The sequence below is a fragment of the Peromyscus leucopus genome, chromosome 16_21, assembly GCF_004664715.2.
Source record: "Peromyscus leucopus breed LL Stock chromosome 16_21, UCI_PerLeu_2.1, whole genome shotgun sequence".
Taxonomy (NCBI): domain Eukaryota; kingdom Metazoa; phylum Chordata; class Mammalia; order Rodentia; family Cricetidae; genus Peromyscus; species Peromyscus leucopus.
In genome coordinates, this window is record NC_051084.1 from 8,036,905 (window position 1) to 8,061,822 (window position 24,918).

General features: G+C 56.7%; 2 protein-coding genes across 8 annotated transcripts; both read right to left on the bottom strand.

Annotated features, from left to right (window-relative positions):
• Positions 1–274: 274 nt before the first annotated feature.
• On the bottom strand, positions 275–17,068 carry Ehmt2 (euchromatic histone lysine methyltransferase 2). Of its 7 annotated transcripts, none has more exons than XM_028887997.2 (28): positions 17,008–17,068; positions 16,297–16,363; positions 15,984–16,190; positions 15,636–15,892; positions 12,259–12,343; positions 12,127–12,164; positions 11,886–12,041; positions 9,920–10,057; positions 9,731–9,845; positions 9,474–9,575; positions 9,127–9,275; positions 8,893–9,036; positions 8,576–8,811; positions 8,308–8,490; positions 8,110–8,192; positions 7,787–7,893; positions 7,570–7,692; positions 7,373–7,474; positions 6,945–7,049; positions 6,685–6,839; positions 6,424–6,591; positions 3,736–3,880; positions 3,369–3,446; positions 2,932–3,047; positions 2,745–2,831; positions 1,810–1,888; positions 1,475–1,650; positions 275–683 (listed from the first exon to the last, which is right to left on the bottom strand). In XM_028887997.2, exons 1-28 carry the CDS (start codon positions 17,047–17,049, stop codon positions 503–505), a joined length of 3,624 nt encoding a protein of 1,207 aa, XP_028743830.1. In that variant the 5' UTR covers positions 17,050–17,068; the 3' UTR covers positions 275–502. The 7 variants fall into 7 exon arrangements, with proteins under 7 accessions (XP_028743830.1, XP_037055693.1, XP_028743831.1 ...); XM_037199798.1 differs by having other exon boundaries at positions 8,110–8,225; positions 17,008–17,052; XM_028887998.2 differs by lacking the exon at positions 9,474–9,575.
• A 1,149-nt stretch (positions 17,069–18,217) lies between these two features.
• Zbtb12 (zinc finger and BTB domain containing 12) lies at positions 18,218–20,867 on the bottom strand. The gene is made up of 2 exons (XM_028888023.2): positions 20,774–20,867; positions 18,218–20,290 (listed from the first exon to the last, which is right to left on the bottom strand). The coding sequence occupies exon 2, from the start codon at positions 20,268–20,270 to the stop codon at positions 18,891–18,893; it is 1,380 nt and encodes a 459-aa protein (XP_028743856.1). The 5' UTR covers positions 20,271–20,290; positions 20,774–20,867; the 3' UTR covers positions 18,218–18,890.
• Positions 20,868–24,918: the final 4,051 nt, after the last annotated feature.

The window sequence follows — 24,918 nt, forward strand, 5'->3', positions numbered from 1 at the left end:
GGCCTCAGGAGCTGCTTGCCCGCATGCCTCAGACCACAGGAGGAAGAACGTGGAGTACTTTGATAAAAATGACTTCGTAATTTTTCAAAGTGCTCGAACTGTGGCACACCTTTGCAAATCTCGAGGCTGTGATTTGCCTTTGTTTAAATCCCTGACCGTGGTCCCCCATAGCCCTCCTTTCCCACCCGGTGGCAGCCGGCAGCAACCGGCTTTCTACCCACCTCTGTCCCCTCAGCCCCACAATCCTCATCGTCCTGAAACAACCACCAGACAGTTTATTACCAAACCCGACATTTATTGAGAACACAGAGAATCAGTTGGCAGAGGCCCAACTTCAATTCAGCAGACTGAGGCCTGGCTCGGCGGAGTGTGGCCAGCCCCGAAGTCACACTCCCAGTGAGAAACCAGCTCTGGGAGGGGGCTGTCGACCTTCCAGGCCTAACTGGGGTCTCTGATGGAGGAATGTCTGAAGGGCAGTGCCCCAGCCTGGATTTAAGAGTCCTCAGGTGTTCAGGGGGGGCAAGGAACTGAGCTCAGGCAAGAGCTCAGGGTGGGGGTCCAGCCGGGCCAGGCGACTCTGCTCCAGGGCGATGGCCTCCGCTGAGTGCTTGCACTTCTCAGAGCCGCACTGGCACGTGAAATACTTGCTCTTGATGTCCCAGAACCGGTCACCATAGTCAAACCTGGCAGAGGACCCAGACGCTCAGAACCCATCTCAAAGAACGCGGGGAGCCTTCTCTCGGGTCGGATCCATTCCCTCCACCCCATCAATCCTCCAGATGGATTCCAAGTCCTTGTAGGGACTGCTGACTCATACCACCCCAGAACTGTCATAAATGCAGGCCTCTGGCCTCCCAGCCCTGTCAACCCGAGTATCTTGAGGCTATGTATGGGAGGTGGGGTGGAGCCCATGGCCTGGCACACACTTTGCAAGTACTCAGCCATTCAGTTAAACCCTGCAAACCCCCCTCCCCCACCCGCCACCTCCTTTGGGTTTGTTTGAAATAAGGTTTCCCTATATAGGTCTGGCTGTCCTGGAACTCTCTACATAGACCAGGCTGGCCTTGAACTCACACAGATCCCCACAGATCCCCCTGGCCCTGCCTCCTAAGACGTGGAATTAAAACCACATGCTACCACATCTGGTCCGTCTAAAATTTTTGAGACCAGGATCTTACTAAATTACCCAGGCTGGCCTTGAACTGGTGGTTACTTCTTTCTGCCTTGACCCCTCAGTGAGGGTGTGACAGGTGTGTCACACCAAGACAGGCTGGGCCTTTCTCTTTTTTGAGACAGTCTGTGATCCCCCTGCCTCAGCCTCCTGAATGCTGTGATTACGAATGCATGCCACCACACCTGCCTTGCGGTTTTAACAAGCCCTCCAAGGGACACTGAGGCTGGTCAGTTTCCTCTGGTCTGTGGATACCAGGTGCCCGCAACCCTCAGGCCCCAGGATTTCCGGGGCATCTCTCACCCCAGCTCCTCCCCAGTCCGGATGTCCCTGGAGCTGAAGAAGGCAATGCGTGGGAACCGCAGGTCTTGGTGCAGCATGAAGACCCGGACAGGGATGATGTTGGGGTCACACAGGTGGTTGATGAAGCGGCTGATGTTGCCATAGTAACGGGCATCAATGCAGTAAACCTCTCCATCCTGTGGAGGGGCAGTGCTCTTAATACCCGTCCCTACTCACCTGCCTGGCTAGTTTTCCCGCAGTGATACCCAGTCCCTCCACCCAGGTTTCCACTCGCCCAAGTCCCAGGTGGCTCCAGAAAGCAGCTTCTGGGAGTAGAGGGCACAGGTGCTGCCTACCTTGTTGTCCAAGTCGAAGAGGTAAGAATCGTCCTCTCTCACATCGGCCTCAGCATCAGAGATCAGCTCTCCAACATACCTATTGGACAGAAACTACGGTTCTGACCTGAGCAGGGCTCCAGGCCCAACTGTCGTCTCAATCCCTGTAATCTTCTTCCACTGCTCAGCTGCCCATCACTGTGAGCCACCAGGGTCACTGCTGGGGCTGTGTGGGTTACTCAGAGCCTAGGGGAGCAGACCCTGGCTGGGGCCAGCGTAAGATGCAGCACACAGTCTGGCCACTAGGTGTCCCCCTGTACAGCTGAACAGCAGGTGGGAAGTGCTGGGGGAGGGTGTGAGCCTGGGGCGGGCTGTGGTCTGGGGATTAGTATCCATGGTGGCTGGCTGGGTGGAAAGATGCCAGGCTTGGACACAGGGAGGCGTGTGCACCAGGAACTATCCCACAGGGTGAGGAATGGAGGACGAGGGCTGAGACACTGGCTGGGAGGCAGGTGAAGAGGGGGGAGGGCCAGGGCAGAGGGCAGGTGGTGGGAATCGGCTTGTTTGTGAAGCTGAGCGAACACGCAGGAAAGAAACTGGGTGGTCCTTGGAGCTGGCGAAGAGGCTTCTCTGCTGTACTGGCCAGAAGGGAGGAAGTGGACAGGAAGTAGCTATTCTCCACTTTACAGGTAAGAAAAATTAGGCTGAAGGAGGTTAAATAATGTGGCCAAGGACACACAACAGAGCTCAGCCCAAACCCAGCTCTGTCTGTCACTGGCGTTCACCACAGCCAGGCAGAGTGCAGGAAAGTGTGTGATGTTGGAAATACGCTCCTTGAGTGACGTGAGATGGTGACAAGGAGCTCTGGGGCTCAGGCAGAGTGGACGCAGGCTCTGTCCTCTGTTGGGCAGGAGTGGGCGGGACCCCCAGCACCCAGGTCCCCAGAGTGCACTTACTCGCAGATGAAGGTGCCCTGGGGAATGGTCTGCAGGGCGCGGACCCCCCAGCCCATCTTGGCTGTTCGGTAGAGCTGCAGTCGCACCCTAGAGGTGGAGAGGGGGTCACACTGAGTGTGGGGCCCCTGGAAGCGCCCCGGGGGATGGGAGGCGGAGGTGAGGCAGGGTGCCGGGGCGGGCGCCTCACTTGATGCCGCTCTGGACCACGCGGTTCTTGCAGCTTCTCCAGCAGGAGCATGCCTGGTTACACTCAAAGATCAGGGGGGGTTCGATCTTGTTAAACTCCTGAAGCAGCCGCCCGTCCTGGGGTGCGGAGGGAGGGGACAGTGGTTTCAGCTGCCCGGGACCCAGAGGACTCCACGGGAAACTCCACTGACCCCAGCCCAGAGCAGGGGGGAGGGGTGCACAGAGTCTGCAGGTTGAGGTCAGAGACCAGGAAGTGTGCAGGCGGGCGGGCGGGCGGGCACCAGAGTCCATTTGCACACAGCTGAGCACAGGCCCACTGCATTCCCGGCAGGGTCCCAGAACGTCCTGCCGCACCCTGTGTCTCTTCCCCCACCAGAGCAGGGTCCTGGCTCCTCGTGGGAGCGGCCAGACAGACCTGGTCGGACGAGGGACACGCACCTTGTCATACCAACAGCGGATGCTGAGCTGGCCACACAGACAGTTGGAGCTGGAGCAGTCATCCACACACGTGCAGTGCTGGGGGGCAGAGTCAGTGTGAGGGGGGTGCACCCTGCTCTCCGCTGCCAAGGCTTTCTCCCCCTCAACCACGGTCCATGTTTCAGGACAGTGGTTGGTGATGGGTGAGGGGAAATCTCCAGGTTCTAATGGGGGGTGGGTCTCCATGTTCCCCCGGTATGGATGCAGCCCTACAACAGGTTCCTTTCAGCTCCTGCTCCCTCAGCCAGGTGGCCCGTGATGGACACACAGTCCAATTTTGCTCAGCGCGGCTAAGTGTCTCTGCAGACACCTGGGACCTGGGACTCACCTGCAGGTGAGTGATGTTCCGGTCAATGTTCATCGTGGATGTCTCACAGTTCTCCGAGATGTACTTATAATCCTCGGGGCACGGCTCGCCATCCACACCATTGACGCAGGGGATGGGCACATTCTCGTAGCCTCTAGCTACATCCCTGCAGAAGGGACAGATAAGGTTAAGGCAGGGCCAGAGTATTTCTGAGGGGTCGTGCTGGAGTTCCTTGGACATAAGGAGGAAGGATGCCAGACAGAATAGGTACTGGCTGGTGTGGTGGCGCCTTCAATCCCAGCACTCTGGAAGCAGAGGCAGGTGGATTTCTGTGAGTTCAAGGTCAGCCAGGGCTACATAGTAAGACAGTCTTAAAACACAAAATGATAGATACAAAGGAAAACATTGATTTTATATTAATAAGGAATAACCTGAATAATTATGTTCCAAATATTGCACTTTTTTTTTTTGGTGAGACTAGGGATTGAGCCCAATAGCACATATGAAATAGCATGTGAGACAAATAAAATGTTCTACTACTGAATCGTGTTTCCAGCTCCTTCCGCCCCCACCCCTCCTTGTGAGACACAGTATTATACAGCCTAGACTGGCCTCAACTTGCAATACAATTGAAAATGACTTGAACTCTTAATGCTCCTGCCTCCAGCTTCAAGTGCCTAGCTACAGGCATATGCCAACCATGCTGGACTGGGGCCTTTTACATTTTAACTGGAGACAGTGTTGCTACAGGGCCCAGGCCAGCCTCAAACGTGAAATTACCCTGCCTCAGCCTCCTGAGACGCTGAGATTATAGGTGTGCACCACCACACTCAGCTGGCACAGGACACACTTGTGTTATAAGCTTAAGAATCTGTTCATCCGCCGGGCGGTGGTGGCGCACGCCTTTAATCCCAGCACTCGGGAGGCAGAGGCAGGCGGATCTCTGTGAGTTCGAGGCCAGCCTGGGCTACCAAGTGAGTTCCAGGAAAGGCGCAAAGCTACACAGAGAAACCCTGTCTTGAAAAAAAAAAAAAAAGAAAAGAAAAAAAAAAAAAAAAAAAAAAAAAAAAAAAAAAAAAGAATCTGTTCATCTAAAAAAAAAAAAAATTAACAGCTGAGCCATCTCTCCGGCCTCCCCCCGCCCCCCTTTTTTTTTTGAGACATGGTTTCATATGTAGGTACCCCTGGCTACCTTGGAGCTCAGAGACCCACCTGCCTCTGTCTCTGCTGCCATTAAAGGTCACCAGCCCTTTCTAGGTGTGGTGGCACACACCTTATATCCTAACACTTGGGAGGCAGAGGCAGGCAGATCTCTGTGAGCTTGAGGTCAGCCTGGTCTACAGTGACACCCTGTCTTAAAAGTTAGCACTTCTGGGCCGGGCGGCGCACGCCTTTAATCCCAGCACTGGGGAGGCAGAGCCAGGCAGCTGTCTGTGAGTTCGAGGCCAGTCTGGTCTACAGAAGAAGATCCAGGACAGCCAGGGCTACAGAGAAACCCTGTCTAGAGGGAAGAAAACAAAGCGAAAGTCACCGCTCCAGGGCTCTTCCACCTAATTCTTTGGGGCAGTGTCTTACCTTCTAGTCCTGGAACTCGGAGACCAGCCTGCCTCTACCTCCCCAGTGTTGGAATTAAAGGTCTACACCACACTGGCTTCAAAATTTTTAGTTTAAATCTTATTACATCCGTATGTACATATGTACGTGTGTGTGGCATACACATGATACAGCTTACATACGATGATCAGAGGCAGTTCTCTCCTCCAGTGGGCTCCAGGACTTGAACCCAGCGGTCTACATGGCAAGCATCGTCAGCCACCTCAGACTGGCCTTGGTTGGGGTTTTTTTTTTTAAATCTTCTTTTTCCTTTTTTTAAGTCTGAGCCCTCTTATACTACAAAGGCTGCTCTACAACTTGAAGGCTTAAAAGGTAGGACTTCCTGCCTCAGCCTTGAGAACCGGGGGGCTGCAGGTGACACCAGTTCCCATCTGAAACTCTTGGTGTTTGGTTTGTCTGTCTTTTTCCAAGACAGGGTTTCTCTGTAGCCCTGGCTGTCCTGGAAATCACTCTGTAGACCAGGCTGGCCTTGAACTCAGAGATCCGCCTGCCTCTGCCTCCCGAGTGCTGGGATCAAAGGTGCTCGCCACCACCGCCTGACTTGAAATTCTCAACTTTTTGGGTATCTGGCCTCGAACTCACAGTCCTCCTGCCTCAGCCACCTCCAGGGGTTGGGACACGTTTCTCTCTTTCTTTTTTATCTCTTTCCTCTCTCTTTTTTTTCCTTAAGTTAAGGTGACCCCAGTTGGCCTGGAGCTCAGTATACAGACACAAACCAGGCTGGCCTCAGATTCATAAAGATCAGCTGTCTCTGCCTCCTGAGTGCTGGGATTAAAGGTGTGGGCCACCACGCCCTGCTTTTGTATTTTTTCCATTGTGTGTTGAGTGCGTCATACTGTGTGTGTGTATGTTGTGTGTGTCATAGGACAACTTGGAGGAAGTGGTTTTCTCCATCTATCATGGGGGTCCATGGACTGAAATCAGTCTGTTAGTTTGGCAGCAGGGTCCCTTACCCACGGAGGGTCTCCCTGGCACAGTCCTTTATTTCCATCTGCCCTGTTGGCAATTCTGGGGACATCCTGTGCCTCTGAGGGACTCTGGGACTGACATTTTGAGGTGGCGGCAGTGGTCGGGGGGTGCCGGTGTTGCACTCACCGGCAGATGATCTTCTCGGTGCGGACAGCCCGGTTCCCTACCCCGAGCCTGAGCTTCCGGTTGAGCTGCAGGGCAAACCATACGTCGGAACGCTCCGGGGTCAGATCCCAGGCCGTGTCTCCTTCCTTGTTCCGAAGCTCAGGGTTGGCTCCACGAGACAGGAACAACCTGGGGAGTGACACAAAGCCCAGGCCCGGGTCAGAGACTGGGCAGCGGGTGCAGGCGCCAGGGCCGCCAGGGCCTGGGGAAGCCGGGGCTTACAGAACGCAGTCGTGGTAGCTCTCCCTGGCAGCGATGTGCAGTGGCGTGTCCCCGTGGTAGTTGACGGCGTGGAGGTCGCACCGGGCGTTCAGGAGGACCTCGGCGATGGCAGCGCTGCCCGTGAAGGAGGCCCAGTGCAGGCAGATGTTTTCCTCCTGTGGAGGGCGGGAATGGTGTCCGTGAATTCAGTCTCCACTCTGCACAGCGGTCCCACAGCCACGCGCCACCACTAGCCCTCCGCGCTCGAGAGTGTCCCTCACGTTGTCAGTGAGGGTGACGTCGGCACCCCGGGTCAGCAGCATCCGGATCACGTCAATGTGCTTGTGCTCGGCTGCCCAGATGATGGGCGTCCAGCCCCCACTGTCCTGAGGGGGGAGAGAAGAATGAGGGCCCAGCCTGGCTGGCCAGAAAACAGCTCAGGGCCACTCTTCCTCGGGACAGCTGAGGCCAGAGGATGGGGTGTTACCTGGGAGCGCACTCCCACACACCCACAGGGGACCTCACTGGACACTTTCAGAGATACAGGGGGGAACTCAGAGTTCCATGAACCACAGACAGGCCTGAAGGGAACCAGCATGAAGAGTGGGAGGTGCTGGGAGAGGATCGGCACTCGGGGGCAGACCGGGTGGGGGGTGGGGGGGCGGACGCCCAGGGACCTGGGCACGAGAGGCGCGGCCAGGCTGCTGACCTGCGCATTGACGTCCACCTGCCCTGTGCTCAGCAGCAGGCTAACCATCTCCAAGTTCCCAATTTTGGCTGCATGATGGAGACAAGTGGAGCCATCCTCTTCCTGAGGGAGACGTGAGCCAGTGAGCCCTTCATCTGGCCCCCACCCCGTCCTCCCTCCCTCCCTCCGCCCTGCACCCGGCCCTCCAGCTCCTTCACCTTGCTGTAGACACAGCCACCCAGCTGCACCATGTAGCGCGCCACCTCCAGGTGGTTGTTCACCACGGCCTCCATCAGCGGCGTGCGCTGCTGCTTATCTACGGCATTGATGTTGGCTCCTGCCTGTGAGGAGGGGCGGAGAGCTGGGACCAGGGAGGGGGTGCTGGGGAGGGGGAGAGGGCTGGACAGTGAGGTGGGGGGGGTCCGCATGCCTGACCTGCAGCAGCACATGACAGATCTCCACGGACCCCTTCTGTGCGGCTGCGTGCAGGGGTGTGCGCTTGCTCTGCTGGTCACTCTGGAAGTTGGGGTCCAGGTTGTCTACTGCAGGGCCAGAAGGGACAAAGGGTAAGTGAAGGGGTGGGGCACCACTGCCTCCAGGGAGGCTGCCCAGGATTCCCTGCTGGGCGAGCTTACGTGAGTCATGCAGGTGACCATGGAACCCAGCACCAGCAGGTCACCACTCTGCCATCACTAAGGGTCACATGACCTTCCCACTCCACCAAGCCCTCAGTTCCTGGGGTGGGATGCAACACTCACGCAGCATAAGGATCACTTTCTGCAGTTCGCCCTGCTTCACGGACAGGTACAGCTGCCGTGGGTGGAATCGGAGCTTCTTCCGCCTGTCGGGGGACGCAGCGGGAGGAGAAGGTGGGCTGCTCAGGTTTGAGCACCACCATCAACGCCGGCTCCTCCGGCCCAGTCCTGACTGACACCCTGAAAACAGCACCAACTTACCTCTCTGACTCCTGAATGACCAAGGCCTTCTCCAGGGCTTCCCGGCCCGGGCCTGGGGGCAGCCCCACAGCCGAGAGGCAGCCGCCGTTAGGCAGGGTCAGTGACGGCCCCGAGCTGTCGATGGTGTCTGTCAGGGGATCACAGGCTGGGCGCCGGGGCTCTCCGTGCCCTCGCATTCGTGCGCTGTGGGAGAAGGTTCTGAGGTCTGGGGGCAGGGGAGAGAAGATGGAAAACGGGGCGGGGGGCCAGGGGAGGGAGAGGCCAATACCTGGGCTGGGAGGTATCTGCTCGCCCGGGGGCATCTTGGGCCAGCGGTATCGGGGCAGGAGCTGCAGTGCCAGCCGGAGGGGTTCCCCCATCGCCCCGGGGAATGGTCACCTCCTGGGCCTCCGAAGCATCCTCTCCACAGTGGGGACAGAAGACCATCCCGTTGAGCTGGGACACACAGGCCTTGTGGAAGCGGTGGGCGACTCGGAAGTCAGGGTGGCATTCCAGGAAGGTTCCCTGGGGAAGAGAGGGACGCAGTGAGTCCCGGAGCGCTCTCCCGCATTAGGCTCCCACCTACCCCGGGGGTCACTCACTCACCGCTGTGCAGAAGTAGCCGCAGCCTGGGCAGCAATGGTGCTTGACCATGCGGGCACGATGGGCCTCACAGAGGACCATCAGCGCCACTCGGCTGGAGGGCCGCATGGTCTCCCGCTTGAGGATGGCGGCATTGCAGCCCGACAGCTGGGGGGGAGGAGGGTGAGGGCGGACGGTGAGGCCGGGGCCCAGGTTCATCTCCCCGTGCCTCCCCGGCCAGCAGCACCTCAGACCCACCTCTCCGTCCACACTCTCCGTGGCCATGCACTTGTGGCCCGCCCTCTCGCTAATGCGGTCTATCTTGGGCGCCTCCATGCGGCAGCTGCAGAGGGGGAGCTCCTCAAAGCCGCGCTCCGTCTCCAGTGAAGACGTGTCATTGGACACCCCTTGGACAGGAAGAGGCGGAGACGATGGGGGCCTTGCCCCTCGCCCCTTGGAAGGGTCCGCTCCTTCCCACCCAGCCGCCCCTCCACATTCTAGAACCCCAAAGCCTGGACTGAACACCCCAGCTCTGGCAGGATTTCCCTCCACCCCCACGGGCACCCCCTAGTGGCTCCCTGCCCCGGCAGTTGGCAATTAATTACCAGCGTGGTTGGGGGAGAGGGTCCCCTCGCTGGGCAGCTCCAGGGACCCCAGAGGGACCTCCATGTACTCACTGGGCCCTGAGGAGCCCACACCATTCACTCCTGACACAGAGACAGAGAGAGTGAGAGCGGGGGGCTCGCGGGGCCTGGGCGCGTGCGCACATGCGGTGTCCACGGCGGCGAGCATGCATGAGCGTCCGAGCGCACTGCTCTCTGGGGCCGCAGGAGGGGACCCAAGGGCAGAGGAGCCCTCTCACCTCTCGGCTCCTTGGCCCTCGGAGGCTCCCGCTTCCGCCTCTTCCTAGATGGCTTCACCCACGGGCTGTCTTTCCGCCACTTCTTCTTGGCCTTGCGCCGGCCGCTGGAGCCGCTCTGCGGAGGAGCGAGACTCAGAGGATGCTCCAACAGCTCTCCGCTGCTCCAGGGAAGCCAGGGTCTGCCCTTACCCTGTCAGATTGGTTGCCTGACTCCTCATCCTCCTCCTCTTCCTCCTCCTCCTCTTCCTCCTCCTCTTCTTCCTCTTCCTCCTCTTCTTCCTCCTCCTCCTCTTCACTCAATTGTTCAGTTAAAGCTTCAACTTCAGACTGAAAGAGGAAAATCAGGCTGAAAAACAGCCATCTGCAGCCATCTCCTTCGAGAGCAAGACACAGTGAATCCAAAGGCCCCATAAGGTCACCTCCCCACCGCCGGGGAAGCTCGCTGGAGGTGATGAGGGCAGGAAGCAGATCGGGCTGGATAGACAGAGGCACAGAATACTACACAGCAGTAACAAGGGCCGGTTTTATGAAACACACAGACAGACGTGACTACCCACGCCGACAAAACCAAAATATAAGAAGCTAACGAGTTGTTCTCTAACGAAGGGGACAGGCTGCCATCACCGGAAACCACAGGCCCAATGTCTTGTTTGTTTGGAGACGGGGTCTCACTAGGTCGTCCTGACTGGCCTGGAACTCAGAGATCCAACTACCTCTGCCTCTGGAGTGTGTCAACATTTAACACTAAGAAATGACCAAACATCCTACACAGCTTCCAATGGCAGGGGAGGGGAGGAGGCGCCAGTACCCACTTCTAAGTTTTCTTGAAAACAAACAAACAAACACCACGGGAAACCTCACCCGGCCGGGACACGGACAGCATTGGCAGATTGATAGCTCTTTCTCGATTCCGTGGGAGACATGAGGCAGGAGGATCAGAAGCTCAGGGGCTGGGGCTCAAGAGATGGCTCAGCAGTGAAGAGCACCTTTGCTCTCAAAAAGAACCTGGGTTCCGTTCCCAGCGCTCAAATGGTAGCTTGCAAACTGTCTGTGACACTTGTCTCAGGACATCCAAGGGTACATGAGATTGCGTCCTGAGACAAACAGCTAAGGAACTAGAGGGAATCCGCTTCTGGAACTATGAACAGCTTAATCATTCACAAGCAAACAAGGCTGGAGGAATTCGGCCCCCACCGAGCCAAGGGTGAGAAGTCCTGTAAAACTGACTTGCTTTCAATAGGTAATTAGTGAGAAAACCCTTTCATGAATGGCAACAAGCTCCTGCAATCCCAGCCCTGGGGGTGGGGGTGGGGCAGGGGGTGGGGCAGAGGCAGGTGAAAGTGAAGTTCAAGGCCAGCCCAGGCTACAAAGTGAAACTCTGTCTCAACCCCCCAACTGCCAAAAAAGCATCCCTTTAATCCCAGCACTCGGGAGGCAGAGACAAGTGGATCTCTGAGTTCAAGGCCAGCCTGGTCTACAGAGTGAGTTCCAGGACAGCCAGGGATACAGAGAAATCCTATCTCAAAAACCCCCCAAAACAGAAAAATATAAAAGAGGAACGGGGTAGGTGACTGCTGCTCTGGTGTCCCTGCTTGATCCCCAGGCTTCACAGAGACAAGCCGAGTGCTCCCGCGCATCAGAGCTTGCCTGGTGATGTGGACCCGAGCACTGCACTTGCCAAGCCCTGGCTGCAACCTCAGACACCGGGGAAATATTCTAAACACTCAAACCCATGAGGAGACAAAACCCCGGGGCCCACATGGAGGCAGAGAACCTCGGCCCACAAGCTGTCCTCTTTCCTCCCAACACTGCAGCGGAAGAGGCAGAGGCAGGCAGGTTCCTACGAGTCTGACATTAGCTTGGTTTTCCAGTAAGGGCCACATGGTGAGACCTTGTCAAACAAACAAAACCAACCAAAACAAAACAAAGCAAAACCCACTACAACACCATCAAAACAATGAGTAAGTTAACCAGAAAGGAAATAAACAAGCCACCACCAAGCAGGGAGGCCATGTTGGACAGAGAGGGGCAGGGATGAGATGGGGGATGTAAGAAATGGCTGCAGGCCACACCGGGCGGAGGATTAGTGAGTGTTCTGGTTAAGAGAAAGAATAAGACTGGACAGGGAGGCGGAGGGCCGGCCATGCCAACTCACCTTGCTGTCAGAATCCACCCGCTCATCCACAGAGTAAGAGTCATAGTAGAGGCTGAAATCATCGCCCACCACCGTCTCCCACTCCTCCAGGGGCCTGGGCTCTCCTTTCTCCAGGGTGACATCTCCTGAGCTCCGGGCAGAGCCAAAGTCCTCCGACTGGAAAAAGATTAGAAAGTCTGGGGCCACTGGCACTGGCCCCCCACCCCTCCCACCCGCCCCCAGGCCTTCCTCTTCAGCTCACCAGGCTGCCAGAGTTCAGCTTCCTCCTTTTGGCCACATCTGGAAAGACAGAACAGTGAGGACAGAGCGCTAAGCGCTGGGACAGAACACACCAAGCCACAGGAGTGTGTATGGAGGGGGGGGGGATCCTAACCTGAGGTCACCTTCCCCAGGGAGTGCACGTCATCACTCATGCGGAAATGCTGCACTTCAGGGGGCCGCTTCTCGGGGACTGGAGGCTGGAGCGTGAAGGAAGGACTTTCAGTCAGAAGGAAACCTGGGGGCCTGGTGTGGTGGCCCACACCTTTAATCCCAGCACTCTGGGAGGCGGAGCCAGCTCCAGGCCAGCCAGAGCCTCCAAGTGAGACCCTGTCTCAAAAACAAATCACCAAACACCGACAAAAAGGAAATCTGGGCGTACACAAGCTGGAGGAAACCTGAGGGCACCACGCTAATGAAATAAGCACGTTACCAAATTAAATTACTATTCTGCCTCCACCAGCCTAGAGCCCCGGCGGGAGAGCTGTGGGTGGCCATAGCCCCACAATGCTCCCTGAAGCCAGCAAGACGGCTCAGCAGTTACCTACCGGTGTCTGCAGCCAAGCCTGACCAGCTGAATTCAGTCCTTGAGAGGAGAGAACTGACTCTCAAGGTTTCCTATTTTTGTTATTGGTTTTTTGAGACAGGCATCACATGTTGCTGGGTATCCAGCCCTGGCTGGCCTGGACCTTACTGTGTAGATCAGGCTGTCCCAAAACTCACAGAGCTCTTCCTGATTCCCAAATGCTGGGATTAAAGGTATGTATCGCTACTGCCAGCTGAAATTAGTAATAAAAAAATCAGTTGGTGGATATAGGAAGAAAATATGAACAGAAACCCACAGGTGCCGGGTGGTGGCGCACACCTTTCATCCCAGCACTGGGGTGGCAGAGGCAGGCGGATCTCTGTGAGTTCGAGGCCAGCCTGGTCTACAGAGCGAGATCCAGGAAAGGCGCAAAGCTACACAGAGAAACCCTGTCTCGAAAAATCAAAAGAAAGAAAGAAACCCACGGGTCTCTGATGTGGAGCTAAAATATTATTTATTTATTACTTATCTACACATCTCTGTGAGTTATGTGCTCATTGTGTGAAGGCCAGAAGATGGCATTAAATCCCCTGAAACCTAAGGTGGCTGTGGGCTGCCACATGACGTCGGCAAGTCCTCTGCAAGAACTGTTTAAGTACTCTCAACCACCAGCATCTCCTCAGTGGCAGAGCAACAACACCTAAAAACTGTCCCGAAAAAACAAAAACAAGTAAAAAGACTGCTCAGTGGCAGGGAGGTCCGCTGTGTAAACTCTGAAGCTGAGGTGGATTCCTGGACCCCACAAAAAGTGGAAGGAGCCGGGTCGTGGCGCACGCCTTTAATCCTAGCACTTGGCAGGTAGAGGCAGGCGGATCCCTGTGAGTTCAAGGCCAGCCTGGTGTACAGAGCGAGATCCAGGACAGTCACCAAAACTACACAGAGAAACCCTGTCTCAAAAAACAAATAAACAACAAAAAAAATAAATAAATAAACAAAAAAAAAAAAAAAGAAAAAAAAATGGAAGAAGATCAGGCTCCACAATGATGTCCTCTGTCCTCCACTGCCCCCCACTGCATATACACACTTAAGTACAATTTAAAAAATTGTGTCTATACCACGGTGTCTTAAAAACTACTGATTGCCGGGCGGTGGTGGCGCACGCCTTTAATCCCAGCACTCGGGAGGCACAGCCAGGTGGATCTCTGTGAGTTCAAGGCCAGCCTGGGCTACCAAGTGAGTTCCAGGAAAGGCGCAAAGCTACACAGAGAAACCCTGTCTCGAAAAACAAAAAAAAAAACTACTGATATAGTAGGGCGGCAGTGGCCCACGCCTTTAATCCCAGCACTCGGGAGGCAGAGCCAGGAGGATCTCTGTGAGTTCGAGGCCAGCCTGTCTACAAAGCGAGATCCAGGACAGGCACCAAAACTACAGAGAAACCCTGTCTCAAACCCTGAACCCCCCAAAAAAGAAAAAAAATACTTATGTAGTACTCACATTAACTCACCATCTATATTAGACCTAAACTACAAGGAAGATATGTCTAAGTCATATGCAAATATTGACTGCTTGGCTGCCCAGAACTCACGAGGTCCACTTGGCCTCTACCTCATAATTTTATATGAGGGGCTTGAGCAAACATGGACTTTGTACCAGAGAAGAATAATTACATTCTGATGAGGTAATCACTTGTTCAGAAACAGAAAACAGCGGGGCTGGATGGCTCAGTGGGTAAGAGCACTTCCTGCTCCTGTGGAAGACCTAGGTTCAGTTCCTAGCACCTACATGTGGCTCACAACTGCTTCAAACTCCAGCTCCAGGGGATCCACTGTCCTCTCCCAGCCTCAGAGGGCACCAGGCACACAAAGTGGTAAACAGACATACATGCAGGTAAAATACCCACATACAGAAAATAACACAGTCAAAAACAGACTGAAAAAGAAATCAGAAGAAGCGGCAGGGTGGGGTAGTTCTGAACTAAACCCTTGGGATCACAGCAAGTTCAGAGAGCCTACACTATGTGAGGCCACCTCAAAGACAAAAATAACATAAATAAAAGCCAGGTGGGGCCGGCACGCCTTTAATCCCAGCACTCGGGAGGCAGAGCCAGGCGGATCTCTGTGAGTTCAAGGCCAGCCTGGGCTACCAAGTGAGTTCCAGGAAAGGCGCAAAGCTACACAGAGAAACCCTGTCTCGAAAAACCAAAAAAAAAAAAAAAAAAAAAAAAAAAAAAAAAAAGCCAGGTGGGAGGCAGGGCAAGGCCGCACCTCTGTGAGGTAAAGGCCAGTCTGATCTACATGGTAAGTGCAAGGCCAGCGCAGTACAGTTGAGACCCTGTTACACTTTTACACACACACACACACACAAATAAAAATAAACAACAATAAAACCTCCCAAAACAACAACCACACGAGTCCCAGACTAAGGCTACACGAACCACACCTAGACATGAGGAGCCTTTTAAACCTGGTCGTAACCGGATCCTGGGCCCCGCCACTCCCATTCGGTCACTCCTGTGGCCTTCCCAGGGGAGGGTTCTCGGCCAAAACTTTAGGCCGGTTAAGAGTGGTCTCAAAGAATGGACGGGAAAAGTTCCCTCGGGACTCGCTCAGAGGTAGAAAGGAGGAAGGCTGAGCCTGTCGTCATTTCGGTAAGAGTAATTAGGACAATAACTATATAATTAACTCTACATCTGTCAGTCTCCTGCGCTGGCCACCCCTCCCCCAAGAACACCAACTCCAGGAAGCCAGCAATTACTCCAGTCACAGACCAAGCCCAGCCCCACATCTGACACTTGGTAGCCTATTGGTAAATTCGAAAAAAAATCTGAATACAAGAGGCCGAAGGCTAAGTCCCGGAAGGGGAGGGGAAAAAAAAATAAAAAAACAACCCAACAACAAAAACAAAATTAAAAAAAGGGCCCATCCAGAGATCCCCCCCATTCTCCCCACCAACTTGCACATGCTCACCTGACCGTTGCCTGGTTTGGACATGGTTTTCCGGGCTCGGTGTACTTTGGGCTGCCCCTCCTGGCCGGTAGTTGTAGCCGGAGGGGGTTCAGCCCCGGCAGCGGCGGCTCCCTGGGCCCCGGGCATGCTCAGCAGCCTCATGGCCAAACTCTGGACCGAGGGGGGCGACTTTCCTGCCCCAGTCATTGACATTTTGGCCCGACTGGGACAGGCGCCCCCCTTGCTGGGGGAAGAGGGGAATGACTTTGTGGCATGGCCTAAAAAAGAGGCAAGCAGGCAGGGTGCAGGGTAAGCGAGCAGGCAGAAGGTCCTCTTCCGCCCCCTCTCCCTCTCGCCCCAGCCTCTCACCCAGCAGGATTCGGCCCCCATCTCCCTCCAGGTTCTCGGGTTCATCCCCAATGAGTGGTGTGGCCCCTACAGGGGTGTCAGCGCCCTCGTCGCCGACGGTGACAGTGACAGAGGCCGGAGAGGAGGGGCCGGCAGGCTCCAGGGAGTCGGGGTCGGCCTTGGGAAGGGTCTCCTCACTAGGAGAGGTGTCCCCCAAAGAGCCGTGAACTGTCGGGGGGGAAGAGAAAAAAGTTCAGGGCCTTAGGCTCCGGGGATCCGGGTGGGGGGTGGGGAGGGTGGCGGTCCGGCCGGGGCCTGCTCCGGCCACACTCACCTCTCTCGGTGGCGCCTCGGGGCTCCTTCTCCAGCAGCAGCGCCCCCATCTCCGCGGGGGCCTCCCCCTGGGAGGGGAGACAAGGGACCGGGGGGCCCGTCAGCCCCGCAGGCAGCTGGGGGGCCCAGGACGCCTGGGCCCTGGGCAGCGAGAGCAGGCTCCGGGGCCTACCTCGTCCTCGGTGGGCGCCCCCCCTGCCGCGGCCGCGGCCGCCCGTGGGGGCCGCACGCCCCCGCCCCCGGGCCCGCATCAGCCCCCTCCCTCTCGGCAGACCCCGCATCTCTGGGGCCGGGAGCAGAGGAGGGGGAGGGGGCGGGGCCTCCGCGCCCCGGCCCCGCCCCCTCCTCCCGGCTGCACGCGCCGCTCCCCCTTTGTCCCCCAGGCCGCGGGGACCCCGGCCACCAACCCCTGCAACGCCCGCTGCGCCCCAGCCCGGCGGACGGCCCCTCGCGCCCCTCGCGCGTGCTCCCGGGCCGCGGCGCCCACCGCCCACGCTGGGGCAGCGGGCGGTGGCACGCGCGACTCGGCGCCCACTCCCCCACCTCCCACCCCCTGGTCCCCTCATCGGCCCCCGGTGTTGGCCCCCTGGTTTGCTGCAAGTTCGGCTCGGGCCCCCCGGCCCCGTTGCACCCCCGGAGCATTGCACGAGTGCGCGCTTCCCCCGGGCGCGCGCGCGGGCATGCACCCGCCTCTCCCCCTCCCCTTCCGCACCTCGGCGGCCGCCGCCGCAGCAGCTCCCGCCGCCGCCGCCATCGCCGCTTGCGCGGGGGGCCGAGCCGGCGCGCGGCCGCCCCGGGTCACGTGGACAGGGAGGGAGGGCGAGAAGACGCCTTAAAGGAGCCGCTGCGGGCCTTTTGGCCATTTTTGCCCCCCAGAGTGGCCTCGGAGGTCCGGAACTAGGGGGCTACCGGGGAGAGGGCCTTCAGTGCCAGCCTGGGCTCTGCAGGGAACCCAGGGCGAGGCACGTCTGGGCTGTGGCTTCCCTGTCCCCGCCCGGGTTGGGCAACACGTGAAGCCTGAGCCGCTGCAGCTGCTGTGTGTGTGTATCTTTCTGGTCCGGGGCCACCAGATAGGAAAGGCTGGGCCTCGGCTTCAGACTCGTCCCGCTGGTGCTCGAGAAGGGGCGACAGACCCGTGGGAGGCACCTCCACTTCTGGGTCGGTGTCCCTGGGAAGACTGAGGGCAAATGTCTTCTGTGCCTTCCGGGCGAATTACGCCACGACGTGCACTAGAGACGCGAACTCAGCGCAGCGGCCTCAGGGGTGACTGGGTTCTATGGGCTGTGACCGTTTGCGCCGCACACTTCCCAGTCGGGGGTCAGGGTGCAGCGGACGGCTGGAGTGACCGGCACCCACGGCCAAGCATGCAGCCCCGACGCCGCTGCTCGGGGCCGCGTTCCCCTCGGGCGCTGCGCCCCGCCCCACGTCTGACCCTCCCTGTGCGGTTTCACACTCAGTCCCGGGCTGGCAGGTGGTCACGTTATCGGCCCCAGGCCAACTCGGAGTCTTATGGGAACTGTAGTTCTCTTTGGATAGGAACTTTTCAGGGCTTTCTGGGAGTTGTAGTCTTCCAGGCACTCGCACCTAAGTTCAGCCGATCATTCAGCTCTCCTGAAAACACGGACCGATGGGCACAGCCGGCTGCCTGCAGCTCAGTGGGTCCCAAACCACACAGTGTGTGTCCTCACCAGGACTGCCAATGGTAAGAGTTCTACCTAGGTGCTGAGCTTGCCCAGCTGGGGGAGGGCGTGTTCCCGACCAGATCTGCTCCCTGGCATGCCCCAGTCCCGGCCTGGGCTCCTTTTGGCACGGGAATGTAGTTGTTAGCTCGGGGAGAGGCTGTCTACGGTGGGTAGTCAGTCAAACACATGCAGTTGCCAGAATATAAAGAAAAAAAATGTTTTGTTCTGTTTTTTTATTTTGTGGAAAACAAAGAAAAACTAAAACCCCAAACTCCAGAAAAAATCCTAAAAAATACGATTTCTTAAAAAATACTGTATAAGTCTCTACCCCTCCCTCCCAACAGCCTTCCCTGCGTTCTTTTTCCTAAGTGCCCTGCCCCCCACCCTTCACTACCCAGTTCCTGTATTGTACCCCCTGTCTCTCACCTACCCAGGCTGCCCACCCTCTTCTCTTACCTGGCACACGACACTTGCTGTCGTTTCCGGCGAGCCTTGAACCTACTGCCCACTTCCCCAGCATGCAAGAACCTCCTCCCCTTCCTTTTCTGGGACTTCAGACCTGTCTCCCCCTACGACTCCCTCTTCCCGGTCATCTACTCTAAACAGGAGCGAGAAAGGTGCATCCCGCCGATCCCCCACAGTGCCCACCCCCACCCCACCTCAAGGAACCCCAATCTCCCCCCAGGCGACTTCAGCCAGGAAAGAGCTGTTCTCCAAACTCTCAGCCTCTGCTCCCCCCCAAAAAAGAAACCTCTCTTTGGGACCCCACATTCCCCCAGCCTCGTCAACCCTGTCTCCGGCTCCATTTTCGTTTCTCTTCTGCTCTTTGAGGCGAGGTCTTCTCTGCAATCTTCCTCCCTCCAGATGTGTGTGTGCCTGCCCCAGGACCCCGCCCCCCCATCCTCCGGGCCCCTCAGCGGATGAGGACGTTGATCTCGGCCACGCCAGCCTCCAGCACGTTCTCGGCCGTGGTCTTGCCATGCTGCTCCTTGAGATGCCGCCTGATGGCTGGCTTGTGGGCGAAGCGCACGTCACAGTAGGAGCAGCGGTAGGGCCGCGCTCCCGAGTGCAGGTTGAGGTGGTCGTGCAGCGTGGACTTCTGCGTGAAGCACTTGCCACAGATGCCACACGAGTGCGACTTGACGCCGCGGTGCACGTTCATGTGGCGGTTCAGGTTGCTGCTGTGGTTGAACTGCTTCCCGCAGCGCGGGCACATGAAGATGAAATGCTGCGCGCGCATGTGGAAGACCAGCTTCTCCACACCCTGGAACACCTCGGGGCACTTGGTGCATTTGATGTTCTTTAGAGGGTTTCCACCTGAGAAGCCCCCAGGCAGGGGTCCCCGGCTGCCCCCTGCCCCCAGACTGCCCCCCGCCCCCCGGGCAGCCATGGCCACCGCTGCTGCTTCCACTAGGCCCGAGGTGGCCCCCACGCTGGCCCGGCCTCCTGGGATCAGCAAGAGGCCTTCCCCTTCGGCGTCCTCAGACAGGCTGTAGCAGGCCTTCACCACACCTTGCGGCGGGGCGACAGTGTTGGGGGCCACGCTACTCTGGGCCAGCTCCCCCAAGTGGCTGCTCACAGAGGCCCCGATGCCCAGGCCCCCTGCCAGGCCTCCAGGGGGCTTGAGCCTGTGGGCCACTTCGAGCGCAGACTCCACCTTGACGATGCAGATGTCAGACACATCCTCGTCCTCGTCCTCGTCCTCGTCCTCCGCCTTCAGCTCTAGGTCCTCGTCCAGAGGAAACTCCAGCTTCACGGGGCGCAGGAGCGGAGGAGGCAGAGGAGGCGGGGGTGGAGGCTTGGGGGCTGGCTTTGGGGTCCTGGCTGGAGGGAGGAGGGACTTGGCGGTACTGACACTGCTCACGAGGCTGGCCTCGCTGACCCCATCCTCTTTGAGGCCGATTTTGGGCTCAATGAACTGGCTGAGGGCGTTACGGCATTTCTCCACCACGTGCTCCATTTGCAGGTAGGAGGCGGCCGTCAGGTAGTTCACGATGTCCCTGACGGCGAACTCCAGGGCGCCCGTGTAGCAGGAGAGGAGCAGGTCGGCCACAATGCGTGCGCTGTGCATCAGCGAGACCTGCAGCTCCGAGCTGGGGTTCAGCAGGAACTGGTCCCGGAGGAACGGGGAGCAGGCGGCCAGGATGACCTTGTGGCCGCGGAATTTGAGGCTGTCGGCCACGATGGTCACATCGCAGAACCGCTCCTCGGCGCGGAGCTGGTTCATGTTCCGCAGCGTGGCGGCCTCGTGGCCAGGCAGCTGGAAACGCAAGACTTCCACCCCAGAGGCCATTGTGGCGGGAGTGGACTGCCCTGGGTGGGGAGGAAAGCGGTCAGAGACAAAGGTCTCCGGCTGGCGCCAGCCGGGGCTCCAGACCCCTCATCCCCAGCTCCCCGGCCTCGGCGCGCCTCCCTCAGTTTCCCCAATTCCGAGGGGGCGCGGTCCCTGCGAGGAGGGAGGCGTGGTTCCCGGGGGCGGGGCAGCGGCGTCCACACCCCCCAGTCCCGCGGCCCGCGCGCCCCTGGGAGAATGGAGAAAGGAGTGGGTGGGGGGTAAGAAAGAAAAAAAAAGAAGAGAACCCGGGGATTGCGACTCCGGGCGGCCCCCACTTGCAGGCTCTGCTCACCCGCCTGGCCTCTGGCCCGGGCCGCGCTGCTGCTGCGAGTCCCCCCTTTTCACCGTCCTCCCGCCGCCCGGGCAGGTCGTGCACGCCCCCCTCCCACGCGCAGATCGCCGTGGCACGCCCCCCCCCCCCCGCCCCAGACTCACGACCCCGGGGTGCACGCTCCTCTCACCTGGCCCGGTTCCGCGTGCTGATTTTCCCCCTTGGTCCCCCACCCCCCCGGGGCCAACGGCTCCCCCCACACTCGGGCAGGGCCTGGGCAGCGCGCAGGCGCGGGGGTGGGTGCGCGGGGCGCGCGCGCGGGCCGGCTCCGCGTGGGCGGGCGGGCGGGGGAGGGGCGGGGGCAGGTCCGCCGAGCGTCCCGAGGCCCCGCGCGCCGCGCCGCGTCCGCGAGGACTCGGGGAGGAGGAAGAGGGAGGGAATTAAAGGAGCAGGGCTCCCCGTCTCCGACCCCCCCTCCTTGCCTCCCCGGCACCCCCCACGCGGTTAAAGGGCTGGACAGTCGTGCCTCCCCTTTGGCCGGGATTATTTGTCCGCCAGAGCGGAAATACGCTCCACACAACCTCCCCCCCCTCCCTTTCACGCTCCCCCTCCTCTCAGCCTCTGGGGCCCGCGGACCATCTGCGCGTGCGTGCCAAGGCCCGCGCGCTCGGCCCGCCCCCGGCTCCCCGAGCACTCCCCCCACCCCACGCCACCCCACCCCCCCGCGCCCCCGCGCGCCCCCGCTCGCCCCGCCCGCCCCGCGCCCCCCCCACCCCCCAGCGCGCGCGCTCCCCGGGAGCTGCGCAGTCTGCACGGCCACCTGCTCCGGCGCGAGGAGGCGTCGCTCCCGCCCAGCTGTGCCGAGCCGGCACCTCCCGGGGCCTGCGACCTGCGGGTGGCCTGCCGAGCCCGGGGTCGCTGCGGCCCACGGGTGCATCCTCCGCTGGGTGTGGGCACAGTTCCTCGGGCCGCGCTTCCAGACTTCTCCGAGCCTTTTGAAGCTGGCGTCTCCTGTGGTCCTCCTGATCTAAAACGTGAATTTCACGTTCCACCAGGCCAGCGCTCCCAGCTTGCCTCGCTTCAGAGCAGTTACTTAAACTCATCCCCCTTCTATGTCATCCATTCCAACTTCTTGCCAAGGCCATCCGTTCGAACTGTGGGAGCCTGATGCACCTCCACCGTGTAATTAACCCCGGACTAATGCTGCGTGTTGTGCAGTTATTTACCTTGCTACCATCTTTACTCTTTACTCCCTGCACACACCCCTTCCGTTCCACAGCCTCTCCTCCAGGGAGATGCTCCCCGGCCCCAGACGCCCCCTCTGATCTGCACTTGGCTTCTTTCATTGTCGCTCCCAAACTCAGTTGCATTCTCCACAACCTCAGTGTGGGTACTTTATGGACACCTGTCTTTTGCGATGCTTAGGGGGGCCAGCCTCCAGCAGCACAGCGTTCAAAAGGAATCCTGTGACTTTTATCTGAGAGGGCTATGTGAAAAGACACTCGTACACTCTCTTGATGGTTTCCTTCAGACCCTTTTATAATTCTTCTTTTGCATTCTCTATTTTCCTGGTAATTTCCTTCTCTCATTCTTGATGATTTCCTTCTAACTCTCTTTATTCTTGATGTTTTCCTTCTAGTCCATTTTAACTATTATTTCACTTACAGCTCATATATCCCTGCAAAATCTTTCAGGCAATATACAGATTAAAATGTGGTTACAATCTGTTTTTCAAGTGAATAATTATAATGAATACAAATAAAAACCAGTATATCCTTCAAAAAACGGCATTCACCATTAAAAAAAAGAATACCCAGTACATAGGAAAACAAAACAAGTATGTTTTCCACATCCCTTACATGATTAAACATTTTACATATTACAGGTGAAAAACAAATTATCCCAAAAACCCACGTACATTCATACCCAAGCAACTTGTTATAGATTAACAGTGTGTAAGCAAGCAAGATATTCTTTTACTGACAGGCTGCATTTTGCGGTTACAAAGAAAGAACCAATCATTTTATTACTTATCTTGAAAGATAATCTTATAAGTAATCTTTTGTTTAGTTTTGTTTTTCAAAACAGGGTTTGTCTGTGTATCTTTGGCTGTCCTGGAACTCATTCTGTAGACCAGGCTGGCCTCGAACTCACAGAGATCCACCTGCCTCTGCCTCCAGAGTGGTGGAATTAAAGGTGTGCACCACCATACCTGGAGTTATAAGGAATCTTAAAGGAATCACAAATCTAAACTTTTATATATGAAACTGAATCAGTCAGCTCTACTTTAATTCTTTAAGGTACATAACTCATCAATAGATTTTTATATCAGGAGATTGAGGGTAGAAATGGGTATAAGGAATTAATCATCACCTTTGGTCATCAACCCATCCTAGCAAGAAAGGCACATCAGCTAATGATAACTGGGCTGCTTTGTTCTTGTTCCCTGACCTTAAAGAATTCCTTACTCGGGGGCTGGAGAGATGGCTCAGAGGTTAAGAGCACTGACTGCTTTTCCAGAGGTCCTGAGTTCAATTCCCAGCACCCACATGGTGGCTCACAACCATCTGTAATGAGATCTGGTGCCCTCTTCTGGCCTGCAGTCATACATGCTGTATACATAATCAATAAATAAATCTTTTTTTTAAAAAAAAAAAAAAGAATTCCTCACTCAACTCTGCCTTTCTTAAACTTTAGATTCTCTTCTTGGGTTTTTCACCTCAAAGCTATTTAATAAAAACATCTTGGCCGGGCAGCAGTGGCACACGCCTTTAATCCCAGCACTCAGGAGGCAGAGCCAGGCGGATCTTTGTGAGTTCGAGGCCAGCCTGGGCTACAGAGTGAGATCCAGGACAGGCACAAAGCTACATACACAGAGAAACAAAAACAAAATAAACTTAGTCTAACTTTAAGTTATTTTTGAAACTTTGTTTCGGTTATGATGCACTCCTAAACCTGTGAACAACTCTCCCAACATTAAGATTAGAAGAATTTAAACTAGCTGGGTTACTGGGACTCAATTGTTTTTCTCAATCATTACCTAAGCCACAATCTATGTGACTCCTCGACAGAAACTCATGTGTTCTAGCTGTGTGACACTTCCTTTTATTTTTTTATCATCAAAATTCTCTGTAAACTAATATTATTATTATCAATCATACAATACAGATTAGGAAGGAATCATCTTGGTAATAATCCAGGGGTAAAAATGTGGTGATATATTGTGTGCCCTATAAAATTTGCCTGAAGATCAGAGAACAGAACAAGCTACTAGATTAAACATAGAGGCCAGACAGTGGTTGCATACACCTTTAATCCCAGCTCTCGGGAGGCAGAGATCTGTCTGGATCTCTGTGAGTTGAAAGCCACCCTGGACTACATGAGATTGATTCAGTCTAGGAGAGAAACAGAGACAAGCAGTGGTGGCACACACCTATAACCCCAGTACTTGGAAGTCACACGACTTTAATCCCAGCACTAGGAAGGAAGTGATGGCTGGGTGGAGAAGGGTATATAAGGCGTGAGGAGACAGGAACTGACAGCCTTTTCGGCTGAGGAAATCCTTCTGGCTAGAGGCCTTCTGGCTAGTCTTTTTCAGCTGGACCCCTTTCGGCTGAGGACTCGGAGACATTCCGTCAGAGGATTCGTGTTGTTGGTGAGGTGAGACGTGGCAGTGGCTTCTTCCTTTGTCTCTCTGATCTTTCAGCATTTACCCCAATATTTGGCTCTGGGTTTTTTTATTATAAGACTTTTAGAAGCCGGGCGGTGGTGGCGCACGCCTTTAATCCCAGCACTCGGGAGGCAGAGCCAGGTGGATCTCTGTGAGTTCGAGGCCAGCCTAGTTTACAGAGTGGGATCCAGGACAGGCACCAAAACTACACAGAGAAACCCTGTCTCAAAACACCAAAAAACAAAACAAACAAACAAACAAGACTTTTAGAATATGGAACAACATAAAAATGCCCAGTAGAACAGGATGTATCCATGAGATAAACATACTTCATTATAGGCAGTGTGGATCCTCCCACACCCATTCATACCATACCAGACACTAGAGAAAGATGGCAGCAGCAAACCTGTAAAGGCACAGTGGAAGCAAAACACATTCTGCAGTCTGTGGTCTCGGGGTCTTGCCTATCCGAGGATCACCCATCAGGGATTTTCCTCCTGGTGGGGAGACACCAGAACTTTAATTGCCTCATGCTGCCCCTCTGACATGGCCACCGGCAGGTCTTAAAGGCTAGCCCCACCCCAGTGCACCCCAGATACCCACAGTGGCTTTCCAAACTACGAAGGTTTGGGAAGACGCCACTCTTGCCTGCAGAGTGTGCTTGT